Source organism: Morone saxatilis, unplaced genomic scaffold (assembly GCF_004916995.1).
Source record: "Morone saxatilis isolate NCDOM2014 unplaced genomic scaffold, NCSU_SB_2.0 Contig8, whole genome shotgun sequence".
NCBI lineage: Eukaryota > Metazoa > Chordata > Actinopteri > Moronidae > Morone > Morone saxatilis.
The window spans coordinates 17,080,103-17,100,405 of NW_023340257.1; the positions used below are offsets into that span (position 1 = coordinate 17,080,103).

Below are 20,303 nucleotides of genomic sequence, written 5' to 3' on the forward strand. Positions count from 1 at the left end.
GAGGGGGGGGTGCTGCATCTAAAAGGGACGAGTGATGTGAAGAACCACGAGGGCTCCGATTACCGCTACAGCCCCACCGATTAGCCGGTGATAGGCGCATATCCAGGTGCTTTTATGCGCAGGTGCTGCAGGCTGTGGAAGAACAGAAAGTATAACGGGGTTTGATTACAGAGAGGAGGAGGAGGAGGAGGAGGATGGTGGCAGAGATGGCGAGCTGCGGAGCGGCTTGTCAGCTGGAGGACGGGTAAGACTTGTGTTGTTACTACGATGGAAACTCATGCTGCCTTTAGATGTGCGTGCAGTGTGTGCAGTGTTTGGACTACATGTTGTCTGCAGTGGACGCAGCAGCGCTAAAAAATCGCCATAAGCGTCGACACCGGAAGTGGTGCCGCGCTTCTTCTGCTGCCGTCGGTTCTGTTTGGGCTCATCTGTTTTGTGCATTTGACGTAAAACGAAGCACATTTGCAATTGTTGCTTCCTGGTTGTGGAGACGTATAACTGAACTAAAGAGACGAAGAGAAAGGAGGAAGAGAGCAATGGAGCTCTTTGTTGTTGGTCTGAGCGCCGCACGCTGCTGTGTTGTTACACTGTGATGACTCACTGACAACAATGTAACATCACGCTGTTTGGAGACCGGCTTATCCGAGCAATCTAAAGATAACATTATATACTAAACCAGTTTCAGGATTACAGGAGAGAAAAATAATGTAAGTGTATCCTCATGATACAGTGGACTACAGTACAGACAAGCACTTTAATAACACTTCCTGTTTATCGTTTTTTCATGATGGTTGATGATGCTTATCAAACACGTTTGACTCATTTAAAATAGTTTAGTTTTTAATGTATAAACTGAGGATTACCCTCATCTGATTCATACCACTTTAACAATTTACAATGTTTATATTCAGTTGTCAACCACAGGCAGGTGAGGTGATACTGATGACTCACTGTCCATTGTGACTGCTACTGTGTTGATGCCACAGTATCATTCACCTGCTGAGGGCTGGAAAGGACACTGAATGAAAGCACTATAATAACTGTAACAATTATAAACATTGTACTACAACATATAGAAATGTTTGGTGGATTTATAAATGTCTACAAGACTTTAAATTCCTGTCTGTAACATATAGGAGGACTGGAAATTGAAATATAATATTCTTAGGTATGTTTATATTGTGTCCCCCCCTCACAGACGCCGCAATGTTCTACAGTAGCCCAGAACAGACAAACCAAACACTTTTTTGTGAGTTTCACAGCCACTGTAGTTTCTCCTACATGTTTGAGAGGCTGCATTCAAATGGTTACAATCTGCAACAGCCTCACAGCGAGAAGCCCTTAAATCGTACACACTGGTCCTTTCATAGAAAACTTTATATCAGAAGCAGAACATTCACTTTTTTGTAATGTTTATGACCCACTGTAAACTTTATAGTGAAAGCAGTGAAGTATAATATTAATGACTGAAGATACCAAAGGTCAACAGTTTTTTTTGTACTGGTGTGTTATTAGTTGCAGACCAACTGACAGTTGTTTATCTGCGCACAGATGTTCTCTCTCTTCATTGTGTTTATGAGAAGTTGTAGGAAGCATGTAAATGTGGTCCTCTTTATCTCTCAGCCAGACACAGACCAACACCCTCACTCAGGATTTTTGTTATCATGTTTTGTAGTTGGGAGATTAAAAACAAGTGAGAGCAGTCAGACACGGTCTGAGAACTCATGCACAGAGTTTTTATTTATGGTCTGAAAGCAACCCTTTTCTCAAAGGAAGAACTGGTTACCGTGGCAACTAATGAGCCTCAGTGTTGTTGTGGTGTGACTATCTGGCACAAACCGCGTACGGGTTGACCTTGAACAGAAGAAAACTGTGTTTCCTGGACAGATGTTTGAAAACAAAGGAAGCCACGGTGCCTTATCGGGATTAACAGAAGGCAAAATAAAAAGACCACAATTTGGTCAGACTTAATAATCCTCATTTCCTGATGCATCATTTTACTTTTGATCTCCCGGTTGTACATTTTTTGTAAAAGACGCAGGGCCGGATATGACCTACTTATTGACGCCTGCTGGCGCTGAACTCGTTCTTCTTGTGAGGTTGGCTTTCTGTCTTCTTCCCCCCCTGACATATCTCAGGCGTGTTCCCTCTTGTTGAAGCTCAGACAGCGTCAACAGGTTACTCCAGTCAGACACGGCAGCGAAACTATTATAACACAACTTATAACACTTTGCTTATTTGATATACTACATTCCTGGATAGTAAAGCACATATCAAATGAGTTAGACAGCTGAATATTAAGGTATTGATGTCTGCCGTGGATGCCAGGGTTGAAATGAATGTCACATTATTGATAAGAATTTCTTTTTCATACTGATATGTATCATAATATGCTAAGATGTATGTAAAATCACACACAAAATGATCAATTAGTCATTGTGTTTTTAATTACAATGCGGTTGGAATCAATAATGCAGATACACCAGTTTTGTGAAATGATAACACCATATGATCATATCATCATAATATGGTATGAAAGTAAATAAATTATTAAATGTGAATTGTTAAGCCCCACTGCTGTCTGAGCCTTAGTTATGAAAGTGTAAATCGGACCAGTTTTGTTTAATGGCAAAAGTACCCAGCCAGTATCTTTCCATGGCTGCCTTCCTGTACCATCAGTGCTGCTCTGAAAGTGGGTCAGTCAGAGCGGGAGCGTTTGGGTTGGAAGGTGAACCTATCATTCGACAGGATGGGTTGGTGTCATAGTGTGTGAAAGTGAGATGTAAGCACTTGTACACATTTCCTGTTTTTCTAATTCACTCGACTGAGAAAGCAGTAAAAAAAAAAGCAGAAGTGGTGTACTAGAAGAGCCCTGCAGCTGCACAATTTAAAGAGCCATCACTTCCAACCTCTAAATTCTTCTGTAATTGTCATTACACATCCCAGATGTCCCTCATGTGACTTCTGGTGAATTCTGTATAGTTTAAAGTTGTCTGAATGTTATCTCCTCTGCCCTACAGAGACAGAGATATCCCTGCGCCTGAAAACAAAGGTAAACATCAACCCATTTTCATTCCTTCCTTCCCTCCCCCTCACTGTTGGCTTCACTTTCTCACAGAGCACATGTCAGGCTATATGCATCTGTGTTGTTTTTCTTATACAATTATTGTGGTATGAGCCTCCTCTGGATCCGTTTTAATATTTTAAAGCGGTGCATCCCCATGTACTATTTGTTCCTACTTTAGTTTTTCTCTCCACCTTTCTCTTCTCACTGTTTGGCCTCCATGATTTTCATATCATTTGCCTTTTTGGGCAGTAAGGTTTATGCACAGTCACACGATCACTTGTGTCCCCATTGTCCCCAACTGGCGCTGATTAGGAATGCAGTGACCTTTTCTCTCCTGGTACTGATCAGCTCAAAGTACTGCAAATAGGGATTGCCTATCAAATCCTTATTTTCCCCAAATTTAAAACCTGTATACCACACTGTGTGGAACTCATTGAGATTTTTATGCAAGGTAACACTAACCAGGAGATAGAGGAGGTGTTGCTAAGAACCATGTTGGTGGTCTGGCGTAACTTTGGACAATGACTTTGACCAAAAAACTGTACTTATTGTGCATTGGGCCACAAGCCAAAAAGGTTCAGAACCACTGCTGTGCATCAACCTTTTTATGCCCTTGGTTTTGCTATTTATTTTGACACCAGCAGATGGCAGGCAACACACATGAAACTATCCAGCGCTGTGAAGCTGTAAACAAATGTGCCTGTGTATGCATGTGCATGTGTGTATCTGTGCGAGTGTTTGCTCTCTGCCTTGTTTGTCAGTCTGATGAAGGGAGGCGCCCGTGCCAGGGCGAAGAGGGATGCCTGCTGGCTCAGATGAGGCAGCACCACGAGTAGTAGCTGAGAAAGAGATTGGCCATAGGAGGCATATGAGGACGAGGAGAGAGAGAGGGTGCAGAGAGAGGTGATGCAGACAGATCGAGGGAAGTGGAGGAGAGAGATTGATGAGGGAGGTGCTGTGAGCGGAGCAGCAATGGCAGCATCTGCTTGTTAGTCTAAGATAAAACTCTGTGGGCCAGGGAGGATGGGCTCCATCCATTAGACGGCCAGGCACTCAGCCAGATGGCCCAGTCCACGGACATCCACCACTGCTGGGAAGAGAGGAGAAGCAGCTCCTCTGGACCCATCTGTATAAATGTGCCAGAATGTTAATGCATGGCACTTATCACAGGCTTCTTCACAGGGTGCCAGTTCAGCTGCTGAGGAATGATGGACATGTAAAAGCTGGTCATGTAACATGTTGAGGGATTTTTTGATGAGTAATATGAATGATCTTAAAAATACACACAAACATATAAGTAAAGTAAAAGCTAAGGCCTCTCACCGGGGCTGCACCTGTTAGAGGAAGAACCCCTGTGATTAAAGGTAAAACTCAGTGCTAGATGCTCTATTATTAGTTTCCTTATGTAAGGAAAGTTTTAAACAGATGAAATGAGTAGCAAAAGAGCGTGTGGCTACACCTGAGGTTTTCACTCCATTAAATAGGCTGTGGTGCGTGAGAAGGTAAAGAAGCAAAGTGAGTGTAAATATTTCCAGCACGTATGCTTTTCACCCCTACACAGTAACATATTAGTTCTTAGAAAATAACTAATAATAGATACAAGCTTTATTGTTTGGTGGTGTTTCTACTGCAGAGTTAGGGTTTCTGTTTCAGCTGATTATAACATGAGATACTCACATAGTTTCACTCTTCCTGAAGCCTCTGGTGGTCATGTGTTAACTGCTTGGCAATGGGTTGATAATGCCATCAAACTTTTAAAAGTGTGTGATGAAATTCCTGTAAATGTGACGATGATGGTATGGTTAACAAAACATATTAATAATGATGTAGTAATAGTAATGAGTAATAAAATGGAAATTTACAAGGACACATTTTGACATTATTGCAACAGATCCAGCAGCATTAACCACAAAACTATTCCTAATGTCTTACAGATAATCTGACAGAAAGTGACAACAGTAGTTCAGGTAAGGACAAATATCAGTGAACTCATTTGTTTTTGTTCCACATTAATTATACAGAAACTTGGTCATCTACAGAATATCTTATTTGTTATGACATGTAATTCCTTTTTTTTTTTTTTACAATACAAATATAAATATTTTCTCATGAATCCCTTTTACTCATCATTCCCTGGAAATTCAGTGCAAAGTTTTCAGCTCTCTGTTTCATATTAATTTATCAAACAGAGAACACAGGAACATCCACTGACGACAGTTCAGAGGAGGAAGAGGAGGATGAGGATTCTGGTGAGAGAGGCTTCATCACAGCACATACCTTAAAGGAATAGTTTGACATTTTGTGAAATTTGCTTATTTGAATAGTTAGATGGGATTATTGATACCACTCTCATGTCTGTATGTTAAATATGAAGCTATAACCAGGAGATGGTTAGCTTAGCTTAGCATAAAAACTGGAAACAGTGGGAAGAAAGCTAGCCTGGCACTGTCCAGGGGTAGGAAAAATCTGCCTACCAGCACCTCTAAAGCTCACTAATTAACACATTATATCTTATTTGTTTAATCTGTACAAAAAACTGAATGGGGGCAACATTTTGTTCCAGTCGACAAGCCAGGCTAAGCTGTTTCCCCCTGTTTCAGTCTTATGCTAAGCTAAGCTAAATGTCTTGCTGGTGGTGGCTCCATAATACTGTATAAATATGAGAGTTGTAAAATTGGTCTTCTCATCCAACACGGCAAGAAAGCAAATATTAATTTCTCTTGTTTCTCACCCTCCCTTCTTTCCCCGTTAACCAAAAGGCTGTGCTGAGAAGGATGGAGGAGAGGAAGGTAAGAACTAGCATCCTATTGTCCATCCCAGAAAATCTTTGTAATTCAAGTATTTAACAAGATAAGGAAAGGACGGTGCAAGAACGGTTAACCAAGTTTATCTCCTTCATGTGCTTTGCAGACAACGAAGAGGCCGATGCAGAGGAGTTTAAAAATGGTGCGACACTTGAAACAACAAAGAATATCGATACCTGCCTTGTCAGACGAAGCAACTGGTCTGCTTTTTGAAACGTGTCTTGTTTGTTGCTTACATCCAGACGGACATGTCAGCTTGTTGTCATGGTTACCATGGCTTTAGTGGCCACAACCACATCTTAATGGCAGCCATACTACATAATTATGCCACAAAATGTTGGACTCTGCTGGGCTTTTTTAGGACACAGAATTTGATTGTAATTGAGCGTACTCCACCCTCACTCACAACCGAAAAAAAACAGGCCCTTAATCTCAAGTTTGTCTAGGGAGTCTGCCAGAGGCTGAGCACAGGATTTCAGCCTCTGACATGTGATTTTCATATGATAATATTGGACTTGAATTGTTTTTCCCTCTAGAGTCAGTCCCTGGATCTGTAGCAGATGTTTCAAATGGGAAAGGTAAGACAACGATAACTGATGTTATGTCACAACCAATGTTCTGGAGATTGTGTCACCTGTCTTGTAGATAACAGTTTTTTTTTGGTCATATACACCCTGACAGATGAGAACCGCTTCAAATCATGCTGTGAAAAATGCAAAGCCATCCAGCAGGTGGGCCCAGAAACCAGATGTTTATCTGACAAAATGTGGTGATTTCTGATGTGTTTTCTGCCAGTTGTTTTTAATTATACTTGACTGTATTTGATATTCTTACATTTACTTTTTTACGATGATGTTATAATTGTTTGTTCGACAGAGCCATGGCAGTGAACTCGTTACTCCCAGGAGGATCACTAAGGGACGATATCAGTGAGTACGACTATCTTTGCACATTTATATTGATTCTGCATGTACAGGATCACTCACTCTGTGTGTGTGTGTGTGTGTGTGTTGTAGGGTGCAGCTGGAAGATGAGGGCACATACGAGTGTTCGGTCACCGGTCTTGTGTTTGAAGCATCGGAGCGGGTTCTCGTGCGGTACTCGGTCTTGTCATGGTCTAAGTTTGGTTCATTCCTTCGGGACTCTTGGAAATTCGCTGGACCCATCTTTAACGTGGACACAGTCAATAAGGAGCCATCTGTCCTCAAGTCCATCCAGTTCCCTCACTCCGTCTGCCTTGCCGGTGAGAATTCATAATTATGATCTCGGCATCCTGTGTCGACTCTGTGGCCCATAAGGCTGTGAACATTAAATAATTAAGTTGATGTCTGTAAAAGTAAGGTACAATTTCCTAACTATTAATTAAGATTATGATCCATCTGTGTAACATAATCTATCGTTTGAAGCCGCTCTAGGTGTAACATAAAACCTTTTTTTTTCCCCCCATAATCTTCACACAGATGCAGAAAATGAGATGACCTTCAGCGTCCTGCACATAAAGGACAACCGTCCGCTCATCGAGCCGACAGTGGACCACTCAGGAAGCCACGTCAAGTGGAATGTGACGTCCCTGTCACCTGTGGGTCCCATTATCCAGACGAGCCAGTCTGTAGAGCACCACGGTGTGGTCCTGATCTACAAGCAGCTGGGCAGTGACAACGACAACAACTACAGCTTCCATGTCTACCTGGCCACCAACAGCGCATCTGACATCAGTGTAAGCGTTGGTAAATGCTGTCTGCGTGTTGTTGTTGGAAACCAGGCCACGGTTATGACCTAAATGATAAACCCTCAGACTAAACACTAAAGCATTTGACCGGTTACACATTAAAATAAAACCTCACATAAAGAGCACAAAAAAGTTTACATTATTTTAAGGTGGTGTATTTTAGACTGTTTTTTGTCCCTGTTCCTCTTTTTACATCTTATTTATTAGATTAAATCATTTTATATAGCTGGATGAACTAAAATAACCATGAATTTATAACATAACATAACAGATAAATATCTCTTTAAAACATGTTACTGAGACAGGTGGACTGATAAAAACATGTAAAATTTCTCTGATTACCATGTCTTAGGCATACGGAAATAAAACCTTTAATGATCCACTTTTAAAAGAATGACAACCTTCTCATGACATTTCACTTTAAAGCCCTTCTTGTGTTTTAATTGAGGAATTTTTCTCATGACGTACAGGCAAAAAAAAAAAACCCTTCCCTCCACGGGACCAGGAAATATTCCATTCATGAGACAGTTCAGATCACCTGAGTCTCCCTAATTTTTTCCATAAATGACTTTAAACTGTTTACCTGAAGAAAAAAAATCCAGCAAAATGCCTAGAAAACCTATTAATGACTTAAAATAACAGAATTGGAGCCAAAACGTAACTTTCACTTCTTGTTCATGTTTGAAAATGCTCTGATGCTGTGAGACTTGACACTAGATTTCCAGGTTTGTGCAATACACTGAAATAACGATCTGACAGAAAGTTGTTGTGATGACGTTGTATAGCCATGCAAAAATACAGTGATATTCTTAATCATGGTTTATAGTGTCTGGTTAAGTGATCATTGACTTGTGTTAGTCACACAGAGATTTCCACATTTAAATCGGTTAAAAGACAGTGGTCATAAAAAAGTTGAGATTAAGGGAAGCATTAACATTAAGGGAAGCTGTTGCAACCAAATCTTTCTTATTTACATTTTAAATCAACAAAACGCCTACTAGTGACCTAATCAAACACCCACTGATATACATATATATTACAGTAATTGTATGCCCTTGCACAGTAAATGTGTTTTTTTTTTAAAATAACCTTCATTGTCAAAATGTCCGTGGTATGTATCATATAGGTATCGACAATGGTGTGTGTATTACTGTAAGAGCACCACGTAATTCTGACAGCTACATGACAATAATGTTGAGTCATATTCTAGCAGTGTGCTGCTAAGGAAATGTGTTTGTGTTTGTGTGTGCTTGTGTGTTTGAGCGCATGCAAGTGGTGAATAATCATACTACACGTATTATAACATGGAAAATTGTAGTAATTTGTGTTCCCACCTGATGTATTTTTATTTTTTTCCACTATGTATCTCATGTTGCTCTGTCTACCAATCACTGCCCAGAGTTGACCAGAGTTGATCAGAGTTTGAGACTCCTTCAGTTTTTCCACTCCCTGTCTGTGGAAAATGTGTTTTATTGAATGTTAATCAGCCCACTCATCATCTTGTCTTCCTTGTTTGAACCAGGATATAGCCAAACAGGTACGAGCCTACAAGAAACGTTACATTCAGATAGAGAAGCCTCCCACGTGTGCGCTGGATGAGGGGACGTATCGTCTTATGAGTGAGCCGGAGGGAGATATCAAACCTCAGGTGTGTCTTTTTGCATATGTCTGTGTGTGTGTGTCTGCTCACATCAAATCATTTATATTTGTACTGAAAACACTGAAACATACAGTACAATACAGTATGTTGAGACTGTCACATGCATCATCATAAAGTTTACATTTGTTATGCACTGACAACACAGTTGAATTATTTTTAATTATGTTTATGTGTCTCTGTGCAGGAATTGAAATTCACCCTAGCGGTCACTAAGATGAAAGGCTACTTTGAAGCTTTCTTCGAGCAGCCACCTCCCTTTAAATTGTCTCTCATAGAGACTGAAACAGATGAGACTGTATGGTCGGCCACCATCAGAGAAGGTAACAGTGTGTTAAGTCTTACACTGAGCATGGTTGGTGATTTGCAGGTGAAAAAGACTAAAATATATATATTTTAGTATATATTTGTTTAAAATGTCAAACATTTTTCTGTGTTCATTGGACAGCTGGCAGTAGTTATATAGTTAGGTTTCACATAAATATTAGGATCCACACATAATATAAAGCTAAAAAAAATATTATTTTAACAGGAATCTTTTTATCTGCCAATTTAGAGTTCACTGGGTGTTTTACATTTTGTGTGCATGAGTGTCATTTCAACTCCAGACGGAGATGACTATCTTGTTTTTCTCTCTTTTTTAGGTGACTGTGTGAATAACACAGAAAAGAAGCCAAGGAAAAGGACGCACAGTAAGCTATTGCTTTTTAATCCGATTCTTCCATCGCAATATGCTTTCAGCTTCTACAGGTTGACTCACATTGTATCTCTCTCTCTCTCTCATAGGTAGACAGAGGAGCAGCAGTCCCTCAGAAGAAGAAACGTCCTCTAAAAGACCTCGATGGCAGGACGAGTCAGGTGACTTTCCATGTCTTTTGCTAATTAATTTGAAAGGAACTTCAGGCGCAACTTTGTTTTGCAATCAAGTCAACAGAAACCAGTCCACACCTGAACTATTTCCAGATGCACCTGTCTGTCTAAAATTATATTGAAATTAAGTACCTGCATGTGTTTTCCAGATGGAGTGAAAACAGTGATGACTCAGGGCCAGGACATGTCAGAGAAGCAGCTACTGCAGGTGGCCAAGCGGCTCGGGAGGGAGTGGAAGCAGGTGGCCATCTTTCTAGACTTGAACTCCAAGGAGCTGGATGACATCCAGGCAGCAGAGAAAGATGTGACGATGCAGAAGCTGAAGATGCTGGTGGTGTGGAAGAGCAGAAGGCGGCCAGGAGAGGCTACGGCGTACCACCTGTGGAAAAGTGTGGAGGAGCTGGATGACTTGCCAAATGAGGTCCATCAGACACTGCAAGGTAATAAACTGCAGACATATACTGTACATATAAACACATCTAATAGATATGAGAATGACTGATGGACATTGGAGCAAAATCAAATGACAATTAGCCAACATTGATTATTCCAGCCCTAAAAAATCTAACAAGACTAAGTCTACAGACATACTAACAGCACTGTGAGGCTGTATTTATGCACAGTGGTGCTTTGAGCTAAATGCTAATGTCAGCATTGCTAATATGCTCATAGTCACAATGATAACATGCTGTTGTAACTAATAGGAGGTGTAATGTTTACCATGTTCACCATCTGAGTTTGTCAGCGTGCTAACATGCTGACAAACTCTGGTTTGTCAGCATGTTACTGGTCTGTGGCCACCATAAGCAACGAACTGTAATGCACTGTGAGTTCTGACACCTTTCTATCAGAACCAGCATTAACTTTTTTAGCAGTTTGAGCTGCAGTAGCTCGTCTTTTGCATCGGACCACACAGGCCAGCCTTCGCTCCCCGGAACTCTCCGGTTCTTTTCCTTCCTTGGACCACTTTTGATAGGTGCTGACCTCTGCAGACCGGGAACACCCCACAAGAGCTGCAGTTTTGGAGATGCTCTGACCCAGTCGTCTAGCCATCTCACTTTGTCCTTGTCAAAGTCACTCAAATCCTCACGCTGCCCATTTTTCCTGCTTCTAACACATCAACTTTAGGACAAAATGTTCACCTGCTGCTTAATATATCCCCCCCAGATTGAATCACTAGTATTGCAGCATTTTAGCAGATCAGTTACGGAAATGTCCAAGTTCCAGGAGATAATCAAGCAGGACCCTGATCTGTAGTATATTGTCCTGGATTGGGGCTAATTCATAACTTACTTCTTTTGGATTTTCAGTATGTATTAAACTAAACAAGCTTTTGGTTTGATGAGAATAAAATCAATAGATTCATCATAGTTTTAATAAACACGTACACAATGGGCTGAATTTTTTGTTGTGTCTTTTTTTTCAGACATGATGGACAATCGAGCAGCTAAGTGAAAGAGATTCGACTTAAATTGACTGTCGGATTATCTGTTGATCCATCATCAATCTCAGGAATACAACAAAGCAGAGTCGACCTACGGACCAAACATTTGCTTTTCTCTCAGTTTCTGTTCCTTTTTTTATATATTTTCTGGACATGAAACCAATTGATGGGTGTTTGTATATCGCCGCATTTCATGAAAAGAGCCACCGTCTTAACTTTGGATGGGCATTGTCCCTAAATTTGTTCATATTTAGTCATTTCATTCTGTAGTTGATACAGCATAGACGAGCTGTACCTAAAGCTTTGTGTAGCCATAGATGCTTAGCATTATCAGGTTCATAAATGGCCAGTAGAGGTAGAGGTCATTAAGATATTTAGTAGCTAATTATGTAGCCAGTAACCGAGGTAAATGTAGGTGCTGCAGTGTTGAAACTGCAAAAAATGGGAAAAATCTAACCTGTGTATCTTGTTTGACTTTTTAATGTTATGTTTGTGGGACTTTTATAAAATAATTAGGCATTGCATCACATGCACATTCCACTGTCCAAAGTCTTACAGACTGAATTTGATTTTTATACGTGCGCACACTATGTCGTGTACATGTGTTTTTTTTTTACTAACTTCTTCAAACCTGTGATCTGTTTTTTTAAAGTCTGTTTATGCCTGTCTTTTGTGTTGTATTTGACATCTCAGAACCTGAAAAACTAAACTGAGTTGTATGTTTGTTTTGGTTAACTTGAATTATGAATTCATTCCTGCCCTGCTGTGACTGGATGAAGTATGAATGTGTGTGTTACAAAAGGGTACACTGTGGGAAAAAAACTAAACACGAGCATTTTGATTCAGGACTGAATTATTCTAATTGTGTGAGTGCAGCTACAGTCTGGCAACATTCATATATATTTTTTTCAAGGCTTATATTATAGCTGTAGAGAACGCTTTGAAAAGAAAGATTTGAAAAACAAACTATACTGTAAATGGTAAATGGACTGTACTTATATAGCACCTTTCTTCTTTCGACCACTCAATGTGCTGTACACTACATGCCACACTCACCCCACATTCATAAAACTGCCATGCAAGGCGCCAACTGCTCACCAGAACGGAAACTAATCATTCACACACTCACACACTCATACATCGACGCACAGCAGTTCAATTGGGGTTTAGCGTCTTGGTCAAGGACACTTTGACATGCAGCTAGAGCCGGGGATCGAATTCCGATTAGTGGACGACCCGCTCTACCTCTGAGCCACTGCCTGTGGTAACATTTCAGTTAAATTTTCTCAACATTAGTCGCAGCTTTGTTTCTGTTGTACCTATTTCCATGTTTCCAGGCTCAACACTTTTTGGGAAAAGCTGCAGAAATCCCATCTGGAATGTCAAATGTTTTAGGGGTCTTCCACAGTGATGTTATGCAGTAATGTTTACATTCAGAGAGCAGGGTTGCTTCCTTAAACAATTTACTACCGACAATCCAGTCCGTCCTTTTTGCACTTGTGTCTATATCATGTCGGAGTCCCTCCAAAGAATTGTGGAATAATTAAAGCTGCACATGTTGAGTAAATAAAACAAAGAAAAAAAGGCCTCATTTATGGTTCTTTTAACCTACTTTATTCCACAGCTGTTTGTATCATTTGCACCCAGTTTCATTCATATATCACTTCCACTTTCCGCAATTGATTGCAAAAATTATTTTATTATAAATAACAACAAATAACACCACAGGGCATCAAATAAATAAATAAATAGATGTAATAAATAGATCTTGAATAAATAGATCTTAAATAAATAGATCTTAAATAAATAGATCTTAAATAAATAGATACATTCACCCAAATACTGTAATACAGTCATACATTTAGAAGGGCCAACATGACCTTAGCAATAGTTGTCGTTCAGCTCTTACTTGGTGAAGAGGCTAGCTTATGCCTAAGCAGTAGTCATGCAGACAGTTGTGCAGCATGTGCTACTTGGACAGTAGTTTTAAATGGTGGTAGTGAATGATCATGAAGGCTTATTCAGTTGTAATAAGTTAAAGAAGTAAAGATATTGTGGTATTAATTGGAATGATAGCGATGATGATGATGAGGCTGCAGGCTGTTTACATCCTGTGCTCTCCTGAGGAGATGTAGCCCATGGCTCTGTTGATGGTGATGGCTCGGACATAGAAGCCTCTCATCATCTTACACATCTCCTGCCTGTTATTGAAGGTGTCATTTCCCCACATCTGGGCAACGTCCCCCTGGACGACAACGGAAAAAGAAACAGCATGAAGACACAATAATCACCTGCCAGTTTCACACAAAAAAACCACCCTAACTTCCCTGTGCGTCTTTCGTATCAGTTTCCATCTTAAAGACCAACAGATGAGGTGCAAATAGGGAACAAACAAAAAAGAAGGAATAGAAAAATACCTCTGAGGAATCTCTCTCTCCATTTGGCATCAGGCAGCAGTCCTGTATAAACCAGAGATGTCGTCAGGCAACTTTCAAATGTTATTTCCCAGGAGATTCTCTCTCACTGTCTTGTTTCACTTTATGTGTGTTTTTGTTTTTTGTTTTACCCCTCCCACACATGCATAATAAACATACCTCCCTCAGGCTCTGGATAATTTTTAGAGTTGGCCTCAGAAGTGGAATTTCTTCCTCTGGACTTCTGAGTGAGGAGTTGATGTAGGACTCAAAAGCAGCAGCATAGTGGGCCAAGTCCTTCATGATATTCCTCCGACATTCAAGCTGGCGAGACAAACAAGAAAAATGACCCATCAGTCATCTGTATCTGCATATGTCCATTGTAAAAAATGAGAAATTATTGATTGATGATATAATGGGTGAAATGCCCTCATTCTGATGTGTAGAATAGATTAACAAATGTAAAGCATTATTCAAATAACACAGACAATGGATTCATAGTTTGTAATAACATACAGTGTGTCTGATAATCCTATAAAAAAACATTTAATAAGAAATAAAGAAATAATAAAAGCATACCTCACTGAAGGGTGAATTTCGTTGCATCATGCAACCTGAGCTCTGTGGGGTAAAAAAAAAAATGAAAACATGAGCAATTTGTTTTTTTAATTAATATTTAAGTCGGGAGATCTTAAGCATTTATGGACACTTGATCCATAGTTAGACAGAGTAAACCTTAGTGAAAACTAAGCTGAAATTATGAGCCTTGAGGCTGTTTCCATAAATATGTCCAAAAACTATTTTGTAAAAATATGCACAATACATGTGGATTTATATGTTCTTTATACATTAAGTAAAGAGAATTTAGAGTTTAGCTCAAAGGTTCACTTTTAAGAATAACTTCATAATTCATAACGTATAGCACAGATAAATCAAGTATCACCTGAGTGGGTGCGCAGGCCAGTACTGTGTCAGCTTTACTCTTCACCACTGCTCTATCAGAGGAGATGCCGAAGCACAAAACAGCCTGGAACACAACATATGAATCATAAATAAACTACTGTACATTGATGTCTGTAAGTAAAAAGACAGAAAGAAAAAAACAACAACAACACAGCATTACAATATTAACATGCGATGATTAATTGTACTCACGCTGTTGTTTTTGTTGAGGAGATCTTTGACATTTAACAGGAGGCTGTTGAAGAGAGACGAGCAGTGTTCGCATTGATCTTCGCTCAGGGTGCACACCGGGAGTCCTGTGGATGTGCGCCAGCTCAGGGTCAGCAGCAGCACACAGCTGGCGAAGTCTGCATGGTAAGAAGAATAAACAGCATCAACACAAGCGTCTACACCGGTGCTCAACAATACAACAGCAGCCTACGGTATCTTATACATCAGCCTGTGTTTCGGGCTCGCTGACTTACAGAAATTAAAGATTGCCATCTTTCCGATCAGATAAGATATGTCTGGTTGAGCGTGGTAACACTGTGTGGCTGCCTTCTTATCTCTGAGGGATTTATAGGCCTGTGCTCGGGGGATTCCCCATGTATTAAGGAGACGAAAAAAAAAAAAAAACATTACAAGGCCTTTGTAGTTCCCGTTTTGAGCTTCCAGCACACATTCAAGTCAAAACAAAAAGTCAATGTGAAGGAAATGTATTTTCATGTTTGTTTCTCTTTATAACGCCACATGGGTGCACTCTAACAATTGAAATCTTATTTTCCCATTCGTGCAAATACACTATTGTTAAACATGACTGACTCGGGTTGGTGGGGATTTGCAAGAAGCAGCCGTGAGATGCAAACACCACCGACATGAATGATAACTATATGATGATAAACATCTGGCTGACCACACTGTGTGTCTGGGACCTTCAGTCAGCAGCTGAGGGGCTGTTCTCTGCAGAATACACCAAATAAAATGGGATTTATAAAGAGATTCCATGCCAGTAGGTTTTGCAATGACATTTGAACGTTTAAACAAATGGACATAATGTGCATGTCATGTTAAATTAGAGCAGTACCATAAGGATTACATCAGCGTGGTGATACAGTGGAAACTTTGCTTTTTTACTTCACGCAACAGCCCCATGTGAGGACATAATGACCACAAAGCTGGTTAGAGGAGTCATTCCTACTTTCTCTAATGAGGATCACTGAAGCCAAATGAATAAGAATTAAATTAAGCTACACCCGGGGTTGTGACGGTAAATGAAAAGGGCGGGCAAACCCAGCAGGCTGCGCTGCGTTATGGGAACCTGCCTTACTCACTGGCGGTGTTTAATGCCGCACCTTTGACACAGTCACTGTCCTGTCTCCACGCTGTTTGACCCACGGAGTCAAGTCCAGTCAATCTGGTCACGTCAATGGAGAAGAGGGTTCGTTCGGGGTTTCCCTCTGCCTCGCACGGGTGGGCGGTGGATTAATAACTGCTCTTTTCTCACGCAAAGATACTCAAGAAAATGAGCAAAAAGTCCTGGAGAACAAGTGCAGTTCTTAGTCTCGTTCGTACGTTATTCTTCTATTCCACAACATTTCAGAGGGAAACGTTGTACTTTTCCACAACCTTTATTTGACAGCTCCTTTCCTCATTAAGATTTTACATGTAACATATAAAATCATCATTTAAAATGATGCAATATTATAGATTAAAGTGCCCAGTAGTATGTAAAATAGTTTAAACTAGCTCAAATGTAAATTTCATCTACACTTCCATGACAAATTAATTTGCTGAGGAAGATTGTGTCATATGATTAAAAGCTCCACAACAGCTACTATGGGCAATGCACCGGTTTTTTTTTTTCAGCTGGTCCAAACTGTCAACGGTTTGTTGAACAATATCTGAGAAGTGCACACGACTCAAAAAGAGAATGTGAAATTTTCATCAGCACATGAATTATGACTTCATCCTCTGCTTACAGCCTCATTCTCAGGACCTGTGTGTGTTGTGTTTAACAAACCTTTGAAAGGATGTGCACTCTGTGAAACTTCAGTGGTCAGTGAGTGGCTGACAGGAGTTTTCTGGCCTTTCTCTGGCTATTAGAGTGAAACCACTGAATTACTTTTTAAACACACTATAATCATAGAGATAACCCACCAGGTGGAGGGGGGGGGGACTTCCTCAAAGACATTTGTACGTGAAAAATAACACTGTATTCATTACTAAACCCTCCAGTCATTTAGAGTCATGTCTGTACATTTACACCTTGGCCATTCATTATTAAGTCCACAAGTGTCATTTTTTTATATGAAAGAAAAATTCCTAATTGTGACTTTAAAGGGGTTCTCCAAATTAATGCAGTCCCTTTAAGAGCAGTAAGCCAACCACTGATGAGAGAATGAGAGACAGTGTCGAGATGACGTAAGACAAGAAACACAGAGGGTGTTGAGTCATACTGTGGTTAAAAATTGTCACAGGTCAATGTTTACACTTACTATGTTCATTAGAAAGAGGAATTTGAAAGAGCTTTTAAGAGTTTCATCTCGCTGATTTGCAGCAGCACAAATCCAACATACTTGCACAAGAAACCAACATATATGAAACAAAGTTTATTCTTTATTTTACATATCTGTACATAAACATTTCTTCCCTCAAATAAAGTTTCTGATTACAATAGGATGAAAACGATATTAACACACTTATTCATTTAAAATGACTCGTGTCAGAAAATCAACATTCACAAAATGTTGAAGAGCAATTAGAGTGAACGTATTACCAAAAGCTACGACTCCACTACAAGGCAGGCATGTTTCCTTTACACTCTTTTAGCACCTTCAAATAAACATTTCTCAGTTGAAAACTACCATTTGTGCAGAATAAGAACAGGTCGACTTTGAAATACTTTAAAATTACTGTCCAACTTAAAATGGTCTGAAGAAGTTAGTTTCCATCTGTTTTTTTTTTATACAATGTTGTTTCTTTTTTCTCATGACTGACTTTCTACTAAATTTTTCACTATTATTTTATTTTTTTCCCACAATTTTTGCATTTGACAGTTATAATTTAGTGGCGAATGTAGAAAGTTAAAAAGAAACAATTGCAAAGCAAGGCCGATCACTGCACAGGAAGCTGGGGACAGAATCCATGACAACACACAATCAGTTCCCTCTTCTCCCAGAAGGCAGGAAGTGCTCCTCCGTCCTTAGCACTGGGAGAAAACCACAGAAGCAAATGAAAGAGGGTGTCCTTCTTCTGTGCTGCTGCTACCACGGGAGTCAATTAGACAGGAAGGTAGACATGGGGAGACGGGGGGAATCGGTGAGGAGCAAAATACTTGGGACAAGCGGGGCAGGATTTGGATCGACACGGGGCAGAGGTGGAATGGCTGAAGGGGAAACGTCTGGTTTGGAGCAGGAGCTTAGCTTGGCACAGGGGAGAAGGGTGGAGCAGGGATGGGCATCTTATTTGGATAGGGTCCTCTCAGCCAAATGTTTCTGCTGGCTCTCAGCATGCCTGGAAAAGAGAGAAAAGGAAAATACAGTCACTTAATGCAGTGCTTCTCAAATGGGGGCACTTAAAACTGCGTAATTTCTAAAATATAGTTCAGTAAAAATGGAAATGTAAGTTCGATAAACCACATGTTACATTAAATATTCCTATTTCTAATGCAATCGCTTTTCTGCAGTAAAAAGAGTTTGATGAGTGCAGTTTCCTCCCTGCCACAGACAACGCTCCTCAGTGACGCTCATGTTTCTTACTAAGTCTTAGTGTTACTGCATGATGACAAAAAATTGGTTTTCCATAAATTTAGTAATACATTTGACATGAAGCATGTGTGTTGTTCTGAGATACTGGGCACAGCACTGTATTGTATGTTTTTGAAGTGTTTTTTATTTTTAGCGCTGGTCTGGTAAAATATTTTAAAGGGGGTACATTAATGAAAAAGGTTTGAGATTCACTGACCTATAGGGTAAGTCTGGTGATACATTGAACTGACCCTACTAACAAGTATTGTGTGTGTTGCTGAAGCTTAGTGTGGCTTATTTCTTTGTGACCTTTATTCTTGTCCAAAAACTATAAAACAAAACACACAAGTTAGCCAAACTGTTGTATTAGGTCACATGTTCCTTTATTACCATGAACCTATATACATTATTTTGACTCAATCCCAATCCCAATGTCCTGCTGCCCTGAGTGTTCATGCGTGCACTAAATCTGCGGCTGAAAATAGTCCCTGACAACAGCAGTGTTTACTCCAGTTTGCTTGCTAAAGGGGAACTCCGCTGATTATTGTTGATTTTAAACACCAAAGTCTGTTTACAGATCTAGAGGAGTACTGCTGAATATGTGAGAAAAGTTGTACAAAGCTTTTTGTGTCTCCTGATCTAAAATTTCCTCATGTGATGTCAGTTAGAAAGAAGTGAGCTTACTGGACCTCTGTAGCCTGCTCCTCATTTCTCAGCTCAGGGCTACATTAGTTGCTAATAGCATAGCACACCTGAATCTCTGAATGTTGGCGGTCGAGTTGCATTTTGGGTAATGTAGGTGTAAGGTTTTGACAAGAAAGAAAAATGTGTGGAATAAAAAAAAGACTGTTTCTGCTGCATCAGTGTTTCATGTTTTTTCTTTTAACTGCAGCTAAATCGGTGGAGTTTTAAAAACTATGGTGTTCAGCTCTTTTAGGATATCTTTTTAAATAAATCAAAATTTATATTTGGCATTTTTTTCTAAATTTTTGCATTTCAGTAAGAACAAACAGAGACACAGTCAAGATAGGAAAGTCAGGAGTGTTGTAGTTGGTCTTTTATGAGATTTGCTTGACAATAACAAAAACAGAGATTACTTCCTTTCCTATTTCTTTCTTTAAATTAAGAGTTTTAATACACCATAATGATAAATGCTGTGAATCAGTTCCTCATTAAGTGCTTCTTCACCTTGTGAGGTCCTCTATGTCAACCAGCATGGCATCTTGCTCCATGTGTAGTTCATCCCGAATCAGCAGCAACTGTACAAGCTCCTCATTCAGACCTGGAGGGCAAGATAACGTGAAGAATTATATAAAAACACAGGTCTCACTATGACAAAGCAGGAATCATATTTACAATATGGAATTACTTTAAATCCCACAATGACCACAGTTGACCAAAACACATATTTTATTGTGAGCCACATCAATAGATGGACAATAAATCTACATGAATTACTGTACAGTATCTGACCATGTAAAATCTCCACTATGGGCTCATAAAATGACCCCACAAAGCCATCGAAAAACATTATCAGCAGACCACACATATCGGTGGTTGTGGTTCACATCACATGTTTCAACTATTGTTCCTTCAACTTTGCCAGACAATATGAAGCACTGACAGAAGA

At 39.9% G+C, this 20,303-nt stretch overlaps 3 protein-coding genes across 4 annotated transcripts in view; 1 reads left to right on the forward strand and 2 right to left on the reverse strand.

Annotated features, from left to right (window-relative positions):
- The first annotated feature begins 11 nt into the window (after positions 1-11).
- Positions 12-13,148, forward strand: si:dkeyp-97b10.3. Its single transcript, XM_035680665.1, has 17 exons — positions 12-244; positions 3,021-3,052; positions 5,002-5,034; positions 5,257-5,316; positions 5,827-5,856; positions 5,978-6,013; positions 6,408-6,449; positions 6,553-6,602; positions 6,748-6,800; positions 6,888-7,114; positions 7,332-7,588; positions 9,123-9,248; positions 9,445-9,580; positions 9,902-9,949; positions 10,044-10,115; positions 10,277-10,567; positions 11,554-13,148. The coding sequence occupies exons 1-17, from the start codon at positions 195-197 to the stop codon at positions 11,580-11,582; spliced, it is 1,572 nt and encodes a 523-aa protein (XP_035536558.1). The 5' UTR covers positions 12-194; the 3' UTR covers positions 11,583-13,148.
- A 508-nt stretch (positions 13,149-13,656) lies between these two features.
- il12a (interleukin 12a) lies at positions 13,657-15,431 on the reverse strand. Its single transcript, XM_035680605.1, has 7 exons — positions 15,413-15,431; positions 15,141-15,295; positions 14,929-15,012; positions 14,565-14,606; positions 14,166-14,309; positions 13,989-14,030; positions 13,657-13,816 (listed from the first exon to the last, which is right to left on the reverse strand). Exons 1-7 carry the CDS (start codon positions 15,429-15,431, stop codon positions 13,676-13,678), a joined length of 627 nt encoding a protein of 208 aa, XP_035536498.1. The 3' UTR covers positions 13,657-13,675.
- A 2,090-nt stretch (positions 15,432-17,521) lies between these two features.
- The window catches only part of schip1 (schwannomin interacting protein 1), a 205,129-nt gene continuing 202,347 nt past the window's right edge, over positions 17,522-20,303 (reverse strand). For both annotated transcript variants that reach the window (XM_035679604.1, XM_035679603.1), the window contains 2 exons: positions 19,862-19,955; positions 17,522-18,440 (listed from right to left, as the gene is read on the reverse strand). In XM_035679604.1, coding sequence (XP_035535497.1) covers positions 18,389-18,440; positions 19,862-19,955 — 146 coding nt within the window. In that variant the 3' untranslated portion in view covers positions 17,522-18,388. The remainder of the gene's footprint in view (positions 18,441-19,861; positions 19,956-20,303) is intronic.